Source organism: Aquarana catesbeiana, linkage group LG07, assembly GCF_042186555.1.
Source record: "Aquarana catesbeiana isolate 2022-GZ linkage group LG07, ASM4218655v1, whole genome shotgun sequence".
Lineage (NCBI taxonomy): Eukaryota > Metazoa > Chordata > Amphibia > Anura > Ranidae > Aquarana > Aquarana catesbeiana.
In genome coordinates, this window is record NC_133330.1 from 275,371,526 (window position 1) to 275,384,121 (window position 12,596).

Consider the following 12,596-nt stretch of genomic DNA (forward strand, 5'->3'; position numbering starts at 1 on the left):
GATTATGTCAGTCTGCTGTTCTAAGGTCCAAAAAGATGTCATAGGTTACGAACTGCCTATGGAGGAAGCAAAGTGCCCTCCCAGGAAGCTGCTGCAGAGGCTGGGAGGACACCTTGCTTCCCCCATAGGCAGTTCGTAACTTGGACATCTTTATGGACCTTAGAACAGCAGACTGACATAATCCTAAATAGTACACAGTATCAGTCAGCATACAAGCCTGGTCCCCTATGTAGGACTTGTAGTGAACAAGTTTTATAAGAAATTATCAAATCCTTCCAGGGGATTGCAGTTGATGATGGTGGCTATAACTATGTTTATTAATTTTGTACATGTAAAATACAGAGCTTGACTGTAGGTATTTTCCTGATGAAGCGGGCATGGACCAGTGAAACGCGTCAACGTTACAGCAAGCAATCCATTGCCCAGTGGGGCGGGGATGATGAATGACAATACACAATATAAATCCATGTACTTGTAATATTATTGACATGCAGTACTTATGTTGTTTTATGTGTCATATATGTTTTTTAATATTTGCAAAATAAAATATTGACTTTTTATATATACAGTATCTCACAAAAGTGAGTACACCCTTCACATTTTTATAAATATTTTATTATATCTTTTCATGTGACAACACTGAATAAATGACAATTTGCTACAATGTAATGTAGTGAGTGTACAGCTTGTATAACAGTGGAAATTTGCTGTCCCCTCAAAATAACTCAACACACAGCCATTAATGTCTAAACCGCTGGCAACAAAAGTGAGTACACCCCTAAGTGAAATGTCCAAATTGGGCCCAATTAGCCATTTTCCCTACCCGGTGTCATGTGACTCGTTAGTGTTACAAGGTCTCAGGTGTGAATGGGGTGTAGGTGTGCAAAATTTGGTGTCATCGCTCTTACTCTCTTATACTGGTCACTGGAAGTTCAACATGGCACCTCATGAAAGAGAACTCTCTGAGGATCTGAAAAAAATAATTGTTGCTCTACATAAAGATGGCCTAGGCTATAAGAAGATTGCCAAGACCCTGAAACTGAGCTGCAGCATGGTGGCCAAGACCATACAGTGGTTTAACAGGACAGGTTCCATTTAGAACAGGCGTTGCCATGGTCAACTAAAGAAGTTGAGTGCATGTGCTCAGCATCATATCCAGAGGTTGTCTTTGGTAAATAGACATATGAGTGCTGCCAGCATTGCTGCAGAGGTTGAAGAGGTGGGGGGTCAGCCTGTCAGTGCTTAGACCATACACCGCACACTGCATCAAATTGGTCTGGAGGGCTGTCGTTCCCAGAAGGAAGCCTCTTCTAAAGATGATGCACAAAGCCCGCAAACAGTTTGCTGAAGGCAAAGGACATGGATTACTGGAACCATGTCCTGTGGTCTGATGAGACCAAGATAAAATTATTTAGTTCAGATGGTGTCAAGCGTGTGTGGCGGAAACCAGGTGAGTAGTACAAAGACAAGTGTATCTTGCCTACAGTCAAGCATGGCGGGGGGAGTGTCGTGGTCTGGGGCTGCATGAGTGCTGCTGGCACTGGGGAGCTACAGTTCATTGAGGGAACCATGAATGCCAACATGTACTGTGACATACTGAAGCAGAGCATGACCCCCTCCCTTCAGAGACTGGGCCGCGGGGCATTATTCCAACATGATAACGACCCAAACACACCTACAAGATGACCACTGCCTTGCTTAAGAAGCTGAGGGTAAAGGTGATGGACTGGCCAAGCATGTTTTCAGGCCTAAACCCTATTGAGCATCTGTGGGGCATCCTCAAACAGAAGGTGGAGGAGCGCAAGGTCTCTAACATCCACCAGCTCCGTGATGTCGGCATGGAGTAGTAGAAGAGGACTCCAGTGGCAACCTGTGAATCTCTGGTGAACTCCATGCCCAAGAGGGTTAAGGCAGTGCAGCAAAATAATGGTGGCCACACAAAATATTGACACTTTGGCCCAATTTGGACATTTTCACTTAGAGGTGTACTCACTTTTGTTGCCAGCGGTTTAGACATTAATGGCTGAGTTATTTTGAGGGGACAGCAAATTTACACTGTTATACAAGCTGTACACTCACTACTTTACATTGTAGCAAAGTGTCTTTTTTTCAGTGTTGTCACATGAAAAAATATGGTAAAATATGTACAAAAATGTGAGGGGTGTATTCACTTTTGTGAGATACTGTCTACCTTTAAAGTCCTCCATTTTCTAGTCAAGGTCTTTTTTAATGTAAATTTCAAAGGATGTGGTACCAGACACTATTTGTCTAAGATTTAGGAGGTTCCCTAACGGGACTCCTTCCTCCCATCATATATTTTGATTGATATACTATACTATACTATACTATACTATACTATACTATACTATACTATACTATACTATACTAATCTCTAATGTGCCTAAAAACATAGAAGTAATTTTGCCCTGTCAGGCTGGTGTATGGTGGTATTTGAAAATGATTATATGAGTGTATACAACACTCAGTGTTGTCAGACATCCCAAGGTTTCTGATGCATTGACCAGCTGGGTTTTGGCTCTTACCAGCCAATTACTAATGTCTTCCCTTAAGATAGGCTGGTTTAAAGGATGTCCACTGAGTGTCCCCCACCTTCTCTTGGCAAAAACACGCACATTGCCTGGCTGTCATTTTAACCCCCTACCTTCAATACTTTGAGTGACTGACCCCAAGCAAGAATCAGATAAAGACTCTATACTTATTTCAGGTCAGTGGCTAGGAAAGTATGAAGCCAGTGGTTCAACATAACAGCCAGGAAACTAGCATTTTCAGAAGCATATTAGTAATGACATGCTTCTCACTTCTGTTATGTCATATAATGTGCTGCAAATATGACATTTATCAACATAAAATATAGTGGAATCAAATAACTCTTGTGTAGTTTAGGGCTCAGAGAATGCCAAATGAAAGTTAGAGTGTAACCTTTGTTTTAACCCTCTTTGTGTGTTTCCTTTCATAGAGTGTTACTGTCACCCTGTGGGTTCCCAGCAAGGTTCATGCCAGGATGATGGCTCATGTCTGTGCAAACCAGGATTTAGTGGGGAATACTGTGATCAACCGGAGTGCCCGAGCTGCTATGACCAAGTCACTGAGAGGGTGAGTTCCTAGCGGAGTGGATCAATGGTTAAAGTGGACCTGCGTTCATGAAGCTATGCTAACAATCTGGGATGAGCTTATATACTTACAATGCCGGGAGAACATAGTGCTACAGGTTCCCTTGACTGGAGCTTGCATGTGATCTCTGCGCTAGGCGGAGATCAGAGGAGAGGTGGAGAATTTTCTCCTTTGGCAGAGATTAAAGCTGAGCTTCAGGTATGATCCTAATTGCATACTTACATTGGTTCAATGTAAGTATGCATATCTAATACCTGAGGGACCGCTGGGGAAGTTGACCATCAATGCAGTAATCAACACTACTACAGTGATAGCCGCGATCTTCCAGATCCAATGCCAAGTGGCTGCCCAACTACACACTGACCACAGGGGGCCGCTCGCTTGGCACTGCCGCCATTTACAGCACACCTTGTATTTTTTCAATGGATACAAGGCTATCTCAGATTAAATGAGGTGGCGATCGTGACATCCCTGCCCCTGTTCTTCACCTTGTCCAATCAGAATGCCTTGTATTCATTGAAAAAAAAATAATGTTCTGTAAATGGCGGCAAAGCCAAGTGAGCAACCCCCAATGTAAGTATGCAATTAAGATCATACCTGGAGTTCAGCTCTAATTGACCAAATACTTTGGTTGTGTAAGCAAGGAGGGAGCCTAGAGCAGCATGTTTTCCAGGAAGGGAAATTATCATTGACGTTTGTATTTGATTATCCAGATGACTTCATACAAGATACAGCTGCAGCAGTTGACTGGTTCCATCAATGGCAATGGTCAAGTGCACACCCAAGACCACCGTTACCTGGAGGAACAGATGAGGAGAGCGGAGGAGAGATCTCGGAATATGTTAAGGGAGGCCGAATCTGCTCATGGTGAGATACAACTAGTTGACCACATCACTGGAAATGTGTGTCTTTCTGACCCTTTTGTGGAAATATAATATATTCATAAGTTAGTAAACTAGAAATTGAATAAAAGGTTTATCACTAGGAAACACTTTTTGAACGATAAAAAGTGCATAGAGGGGAAATCTTCCAATGGGGACACTATTTTTGGTGACCTAAGTTATTCCCTTAATTTGCAGGGATTTCCTCTCACATCCTGTTTTGGCTAAGGGACAGGAAATGAAGAGAAATCTCCTCAATTGGACACAGATGGCAAAAATTAAAATATATGACTCACCCTACCAAAATTTAAAAAAAGTTTTGCCTGAAGTTCTACTTTAAGTACCCATCCTACTGATGCAGAAATACCTAATTCATGATGCCCCAATCTAATGTGCCATAAACAATAGACATGTGCAATTTGTTTTCGTTCCGAATTCGTTAATTCGGAAATATTCGAATGAACAAAAACCCAATTTTTCCGGAAATTCGAAACCTGAAAATTGAAAATTCAAAAATCCGAAAATAAGGATGAAAATCCGAAAATAAGGATGAGAATCCGAAGATTCAAAAGATCCAAAAATAAGAACAAAAATCAGAAAGTTCAAAAACCTGAAAATTCTAAATAATAACTAACTAATAATAATAACTATTACTAACTATTAAATTATAGGTATTGGAATTTCCGTTCAAATGTGGCTGTTAGTGAATGTAACGAATACGAATTTCTACGAAGTTATGAATTATCCGAAATAACGAATGCCACATCTAAACGAATGGAACGTAACAAATTAATAATAATAAATAATAATGATAATAAAACCTTTTTATTATTTATTATTCTTAATTTGTTACGTTCCATTCGTTTAGAGGCGGCATTCGTTATTTCGGATAATTCATAACTTCGGATAGATTTGTATTCGTTACGTTCACTAACAGCCAAATTTGAAAGGAAATTCCATAACGTATAATTTATTACTTAGTTATTACTAGTTATTTAGTTATTATTTCGGATTTTAGAATTTTTGGAATTTCAAATTTTCGTATTTCTAAAATTTTCCGAATTAACAAATATTGCATCTAAACTAATGGAACATAACAAATTAAATTTTTTCCAAATTTACGAATTTATTCAAAATAACAAATTTCGATCATAATGAATGATCCGAAAAATAAAAAAAACAAATGAAACAAAAACAAACAAATTTATCGGCAGTGGACATGTCTAATAAACAATCCCAAATGTATCCCAAAGTGTTTACCCAAGTCTGTAACTATAGCCATAGCAGACCATGCAACTGCGATGGTTGCCAGAATCTCGGGGGGCCCAGAACTACAGTACCTTGAAAAAGTATTCATACCCATTGACATTTTCCACATTTTGTCATGTTACAACCAAAAACATAAATGTATTTTATTGGGATTTTATGTGATAGACCAACACAAAGTGGCACATAATTGTGAAGTGAAAGGAAAATGATAAATGATTTTCAAATTTTTTTACAAATAAATATCTGAAAAGTGTGGCGTGCATTTGTATACAGCCCGCTTTACTCTGATACTCCTAACTAAAATCTAGTGGAATCAATTGCCTTCAGAAGTCATCTAATTAGTGAATAGAGTCCCCCTGTGTGTAATATAATTTCAGTATAAACACAGCTGTTCTGTGAAGCCCTCAAAGGTTTGTTAGAGAACCTTAGCATCATGAAGCCAATGGAACACACCAGACAGGTCAGGGATAAAGTTGTGGAGAAGTTTAAAGCAGGGTTAGGTTATAAAAAAAATATCCTATCCCAAGCTTTGAACATCTCACGGAGCACTGTTCAATCCATCATCAAAATGGAAAGAGTATGGCACAACTGCAAACCTACCAAGACATGGCCGTCCACCTAAACTGAGCAAAGAGAGCATTAATCAGAGAAGGAGCCAAGAGGCCCATGATAACTCTGGAGGAGCTGCAGAGATCCCCAGCTCAGGCAGGGGAGGATCCGGAGGGGGGGGGGGGGGGCAACGGGGCAATTGCCCCCCCACAGAAAATAGTACTGACTCCAAGGCTTTCTCCCTCCGCCACCTCACCAGATTTGCATTATGAGGCATCTAAATGCAGCTGCGGGGACTTTATTTCTGCTTCCCCTGGCTCTCCCAAAGTCCCATGTGGCCTAAAATATATTCCCTGGGCCCCATCAGTTCATTTAGAGGGGGCCAGTGGTATCACTATGGGGGTCTGGAAGCGATGTGACACCGGGGTCGCTGCTACACGCTGGCAGAGTTGCAGCACAGCGGTGCGAGTGTCACTTCACTTCCCTGTCAGGCGGAGTAATCTCCACCCGACAGGAGCTTCCTAGTCCCGGCTGGTGTGACGTCACGATTCAGAGGCGCACAGGATTGAGGACAAGATGGACTTGTAGCCAGCTCAGTGCACTGCAAGTGAGTGATCACTTATGGTATTAATTCAAAATGACTGAAATAAAATAATTGTTTTGGTAATTAGCTACGGAGGGCATTGTTATGTTAATGAGCTATGGCGGGCATTCTTATGTTAATGAGTTAACACCTTGTCTTACATTTGAAGAGGTTATCACTTTGGGGGAGGGGAGGGGGGGGGTTAAATAATTTACATTGGTAATTGTAATATGGCACATGGAGGGGGTTACTCACTCATGTATTAGTGACCAGTGGCAATTAACCCCTTTGTGCTGCATTAATGACAGTGGCACCATCAATGTTAATTAACCCCTTTTATGCTACAGCATGAAGGGGTTTATAAACACTGCCACTAGTGCCACTAATGCAGCATAAAGGGGTTAATAATTGCCACTGTTAAGTAATACATCAGTGAGTACATTAACCCCCTCCATGTGCCATATTACAGTTACCAATCATCATCATTATCATCATGATAATCACACAGTACAGGTGCGTTGAGCCATGGCACCTGTATTGTGTGATTATCATGATAATGATGTTATAGAATGACAGAAAAATCCATCTTTAGGCTTCATTCACACAGGGCGTGCTGCAGACATGCGTCTAACATGCAGGGCTGTCTTTTACTGGCTTGGGGATGCATAAAGTGTTACATGCATCCCAATGCCAGCATCCCATGTATTTCTACTGAGACACACAGCCACTATATCCCAATATGTTATGCGTGCGGATCCCAGAATGCAGGCAGGGTTTATTCAAGGACCCGCACCAGCATGTCATATTGGGATATAACGGCTGTGTGTCTCAGTAGAAATAAATGGGATAAAACCACCCGCTAGCGGCCAAATAGCAGCGCTAAAATGGTGCTAAAAATAGTGCTGCTTTACCGCCGACGCCCGCCCCAGTGTGAAGGTAGCCTTATTTTCTGGCAGTGCCCCTCCCGTGACTAGACTCTGGATCCGCCCCTGAGCTCAGGTGGGAGAATATGTCCATCGGACAACTATCAGTCGTGTACTCCACAAATCTGGCCTTTTTGGAAGAGTGGCAAGAAGAAATCCATAAGAAGACCCATGTGGGGGACACAGCAAACATGTGGAAGTAGGTGCTCTGGTCAGATGAGACCAAAATTTAACTTTTTGGCCTAAAAGCAAAACGCTATGTGTGGCAGAAAACTAACACTGCACATTCCCACCATGAAACATGGTAGTGACAGCATCATGTTGTGGGGATGCTTTTCTTCAGCAGGGACAGGGAAGCTGGTCAGAGTTGATGGGAAGATGGATGGAGCCAAATACAGGGCAATCTTAGAAGAAAACCTCTTAGTCTGCAAAAGACTTGAGACTGGGGCAGAGGTTCACCTTCCAGCAGGACAACGACCCCAAACATACAGCCAGGGCTACAAAGGAATGGTTTAGATCAAAGCATATTCATGTGGTAGAATGGCCCAGTCAAAGTCCAGACCTAAATCCAATTGAGAATCTGTGGCAAGACCTTAAAATTGCTGTTTACAGACACTCTCCATCCAATCTGACAGAGCTTGAGCTATTTTGCAAAGAAGAATGGGCAAAAATGGCACTCTCTAGAAGCTGGTAGAGACATCCCCAAAAAGACTTGCAGCTGTAATTTTCACATATTTATTTGTAAAAAATTTGGAAAACCATTTATTATTTTCCTTCCACTTCACAATTATGCGCCACTTTGTGTTGGTCTATCAATAAAATACATTTACGTTTTTGGTTGTAATGATGAGAAAATGTGGAACATTTAAAGGGGTGTGAATACTTTTTCAAGGCACTGTATCTGACTGCATAATGATTTATGCAGATAGCAGCAGAATTTGGTAAAGAGTGTTTGATCCTCTTTATGATTTCTATTAATTAGCATTTTGTCTGACTAGAGTATTGCCTTGAGACAAAGCTGCTTAATGGCTTTGCTATGGCGCCACATCAGTCATAGTCATGACGCTGGCTATATCCATTAATTATGATTCTCCCTACGTGATTTGATTGATGTGTTAAAGAAAAACGTATTTAGTAACCATGTTCCCGTTCATTAGCTACAGAACAGTCCTTGCAAAGACAGATGTCAGCACTGCAGGGGTTACAGACTGATACCCAGAATGACTTGGTACATGCGCAGGCCAAGATACAGCAAGTACAGACCCAGACCGGAGAGTACCAGAGCCGCCTGCAGGAGACCAAGATGAAGATAGCAGTGGCAAGGCAGCAGCTTGAGGGGGGCCAGGCAGAACTCAACCGAATGGTGAGCTGCATCAGTCACATTATAAAAAATAAAGTCATTACACTGGTTGTGATTTAAAAATGCATTATGATTATTTTTAACCTCTTAATAATCACTTTTTGCTATTATTTTATTGAATTATATACTTTAAAACTTTAAGAAGGCTATTGGTCTTTAACCACTTCAGCCCCGGAAGATTTTACCCCCTTCCTGACCAGAGCACTTTTTGCGATACGGCACTGCGTCACTTTAACTGACAATTGCACGGTCGTGCGACGCTGCACCCAAACAAAATTGACGTCCTTTTTTTCCCACAAATAAAGCTTTCTTTTGGTGATATTTGATCACCTCTGTGGTTTTTATTTTTTGTGCTATAAACAAAAAAAGAGCTCCAATTTTGAAAAAAAAAAGCAATATTTTTTACTTTTTGCTATAATAAATATCCCCCAAAAATATATAATAAAAAAACAAATATTTCCCTCAGTTTAGGCCAATATGTATTCTTCTACATATTTTTGGTAAAAAAAAATCACAATAAGTGTATATTGATTGTTTTTTTCGCAAAAGTTATAGTGTCTACAAAATAGGGGATAGTTTTATGGCATTTTTATTATTTTTTTTTTTATTATTAGTAATAGCGGCGATCTGTGATTTTTATCGGGACTGCGACATTATGGCGGACACATCAGACACTTTTGAGACTATTTTGGGACCATTGTCATTTATACAGCGATCAGTGCTATAAAAATGCACTTATTACTGTGTAAAGGACACTGGCAGGGAAGGGGTTAACCACTAGGGGGCGATGAAGGGGTTAAGTGTGTCCTAGGGAGTGATTCTAACTGTAGGGGGGATGGGCTACAACTCACATGACAGCGATCACTGCTCCCGATGACAGGGAGCAGTGATCTCTGTCATGTCACAAGGCAGAACGGGGAAATGCCTTGTTTACATAGGCACTTCCCCGTTCTGCGGCTCCGTGATACGATCGCCGGGAGACCGGCGGACATCGAGTCCGCAGGTCCCACGGGCACAGTCATGCTGTACGCGGCGGGCTTGCGCACGTCCCCGCTAGCCCTGCCATTTAAAGGGGACGTACAGACACACCAATTTGCCCACCGCTGCCAGCGGTCGGACTGCAGCGGTCTGCAAGTGGCTAAAGATGGACTATAGCAAACTCTGTCTTTGAGAAATTCAGACGATGGCCTCATATCTAACAAATATATTGGCACCACATCCCCTTAGTATTAATCTATATAGTGAGTAAAAGGATTGGGACTTTAAAGGTGCAATATGTAACACACAAATTGTATCAAAAATGTCATTTTATTTAGAAAAATTAATTAATAAAAACATGTCAATTTAAAAGAATTTTCATCCAATAATACAGTACAGTTTCAAGTAGTGCGACTGAAGGATTTGTTTCTCAATATGTTTCACTACATGCCGTGGCTTCCTCAGGAGAATAGTATTTATCAGGCACTGAGAATGATAATACACATACAATACACAAGAATTACAAAATAAACAATAAATCAAACAAAATATAGTTCCCTGCATATTGTTTATTTTGTCATTCTTGTGTATTATCATTCTCAGTGCCTGATAAAAACATTTTTTTGTTTTTGGGTTTAATACCACTTTAAGCTAGATTTACTCTGGACTGGTCTTGTGCACTAGGTTTTGGTGTTTTGTTTTTTATGTATGGTACTGTCTTCGCTTTAGTTTGTCAATTACCCTCGCTATGAAATCTTCTGCCCATAAATCCTTATGCTTCAACATTGTTTGAGATTCAGAATTATATTCTAATGTAAAGTAATTATATTGTTTTTTGCATAACAGACTTTTCCTTCTGAAAATGTGAACTGGAACTCAAGCAGATATTCCACACTTGGTCAAGAAGCCCAGAGAATAGCGACTAGGTAGGACCACATCTTGTACATACACAGAGCAATATTGGTTTAATTTCCCTGCCTCACTACAGCAGGGCATTCTAGAACCCATTGCTTCCCTTCTCTCTCTCTTGTTTCCCCATTGTCGGACAACCAGCCTATGCCAACAGAGTAGCACTGTCACTTCCGCCCTGCAATGGTATGGAGACGGTTGGGGGCCATCTTCCTCTCACTTGTCTCCATACACAGGAAGGAGAAGGATCCGATCACCTTTGCCGCTACCGACGGCTCTGGTAAGCCGCGGAGAGCGGCGGGAGGAGGTCCCTCTGCCGCCGCCGATAAAAGTGATCTTGCGATGAATCAGCTGCAGAGACCACTATTATCGGAAACCGGACTGCCCGCCAAAGAAGAGGATACCAGGGTTATGGCATCAAGCTGCTGCCATAACAAAGATATCCCTCTTCAAAGTTAGGACGTATATCGGCATGCGGCGGTCCAGGAGGTGGTTAAAGCTAGACTCCAGGCACAAGAACTTCCATGTAAATGTATTTCTCAATAGTAACAAAAAGATAAAAAATCGACTTTGTGTGCACCAAATGCCTTTACAAACCCCAATATCACCCTATATAGTAGCAGTTACTTCATCACTGTCCTGTTTATAGCCAATGCAAAAATCAGAGCTGTGGGAGGGGCCCGGCAGGCTCCACCCACTACAGTCTTCCTGCAAAAAACTACAGGAGGGGGTGGAGACAAGACCAGTCACCCTGCACAAGGAGAGAGAGCAGCAGTGACCGGTCCTTTTGCAGGAAGTTTCTGCACAGCGGCAAAGTTTCATACTGGATTACTGAACAGAAATTCACAAACCAAGATTCAAGGAAGAAGACAAACTACTCATGTATTTACACAATATATATTTATCCTGGAGTTCAGCTTTACAGTTGCAAAGATATTATTGCATTCTGAAAGATACACACACAGACTGATGGGTGGAGTTGAGAATCCTTGTGTCTAATCATAGGTTTAGGAGTATAAGTGTTCTGAAAACAGTAGAGATTTGTACGCCAACATTGCCGAATATCCCAGGAAGAGGGGGAATCTGACACGCCCAGATATACAGCACTAATGCAGCTGCATCTATACCATTATTTTCTGTTGTCTATATATGATGAGATTGGAGTGGCTGGATGGCTTTACCCTTTTGCAGCAGGAAGTTTTGTCTCTAAGGAATATTAATGAATCATGACTTTTTTTGTTGTTGAGATGAACACATAGAACACTGTGTATATTCAATCAATGTATCCATGACAACAGATGGAATCAATCCATGTGCTCTGTGGCAGAGAGCAAGCCATACCCCATCAATAATGAAATAATATACAAATTGTTATGGCAGTTAATTAATGGTGAAGAAAATTGTGGGAGTTTGGAGGACGTTAGTGATAATTAGGTTTTACTGTGTTTGATTGCCAACAATGTGATCACGTCTCATTTTTAAAATGAATTTCTATAAAATAACATAGAAAGAAATATTAGTCAAACTGTAAGCACCATTTCCATCCTGATATCCCTTCATGCCTTCCTTGTATCTAATGGAATCCTTTCCTTTTTACTGAACTCAGACTTGAACAAGAGGCTCAGATGGTAGCACAGAGCTCAGGAGACGCCCTGGCGGATACACAAAGATCGATGCAGATTCTACGATCAGGAGACGCAGACCTCAATGCTGCAGAGAAACTGAGATCAAGGTATGGGGTTCTATAATGAGATGTAGCGGACACAATGGGGCAAATGTATGAAGGGGTTGAGTTACATGACACTTTACACTGTAAAATGTACTCATACATGACACTTTCCATGTGCACATCCTGCACTGTTCAAAAAGGACAGACACATGGTCATAGTAGAGCTATGCTTTCAGCAGATAGGAAATCTTAGGTGATATTCCATAAATATTCCAAAAATCTTATCCCTGTGGACCACAAATTATGGCATTCCGTTTGCCCAAGGCTGACATTTGGGGTAACT

General features: G+C 41.2%; 1 protein-coding gene across 1 annotated transcript in view; it reads left to right on the plus strand.

Annotated features, from left to right (window-relative positions):
* Positions 1-12,596, plus strand: part of LAMC2 (laminin subunit gamma 2) — a 70,895-nt gene that overhangs the window by 40,587 nt on the left and 17,712 nt on the right. Inside the window, exons 12-16 of the mRNA XM_073593364.1 lie at positions 2,978-3,114; positions 3,846-3,999; positions 8,495-8,700; positions 10,522-10,601; positions 12,191-12,316. Of these exons, the coding sequence (XP_073449465.1) occupies positions 2,978-3,114; positions 3,846-3,999; positions 8,495-8,700; positions 10,522-10,601; positions 12,191-12,316 (703 nt within the window). The remainder of the gene's footprint in view (positions 1-2,977; positions 3,115-3,845; positions 4,000-8,494; positions 8,701-10,521; positions 10,602-12,190; positions 12,317-12,596) is intronic.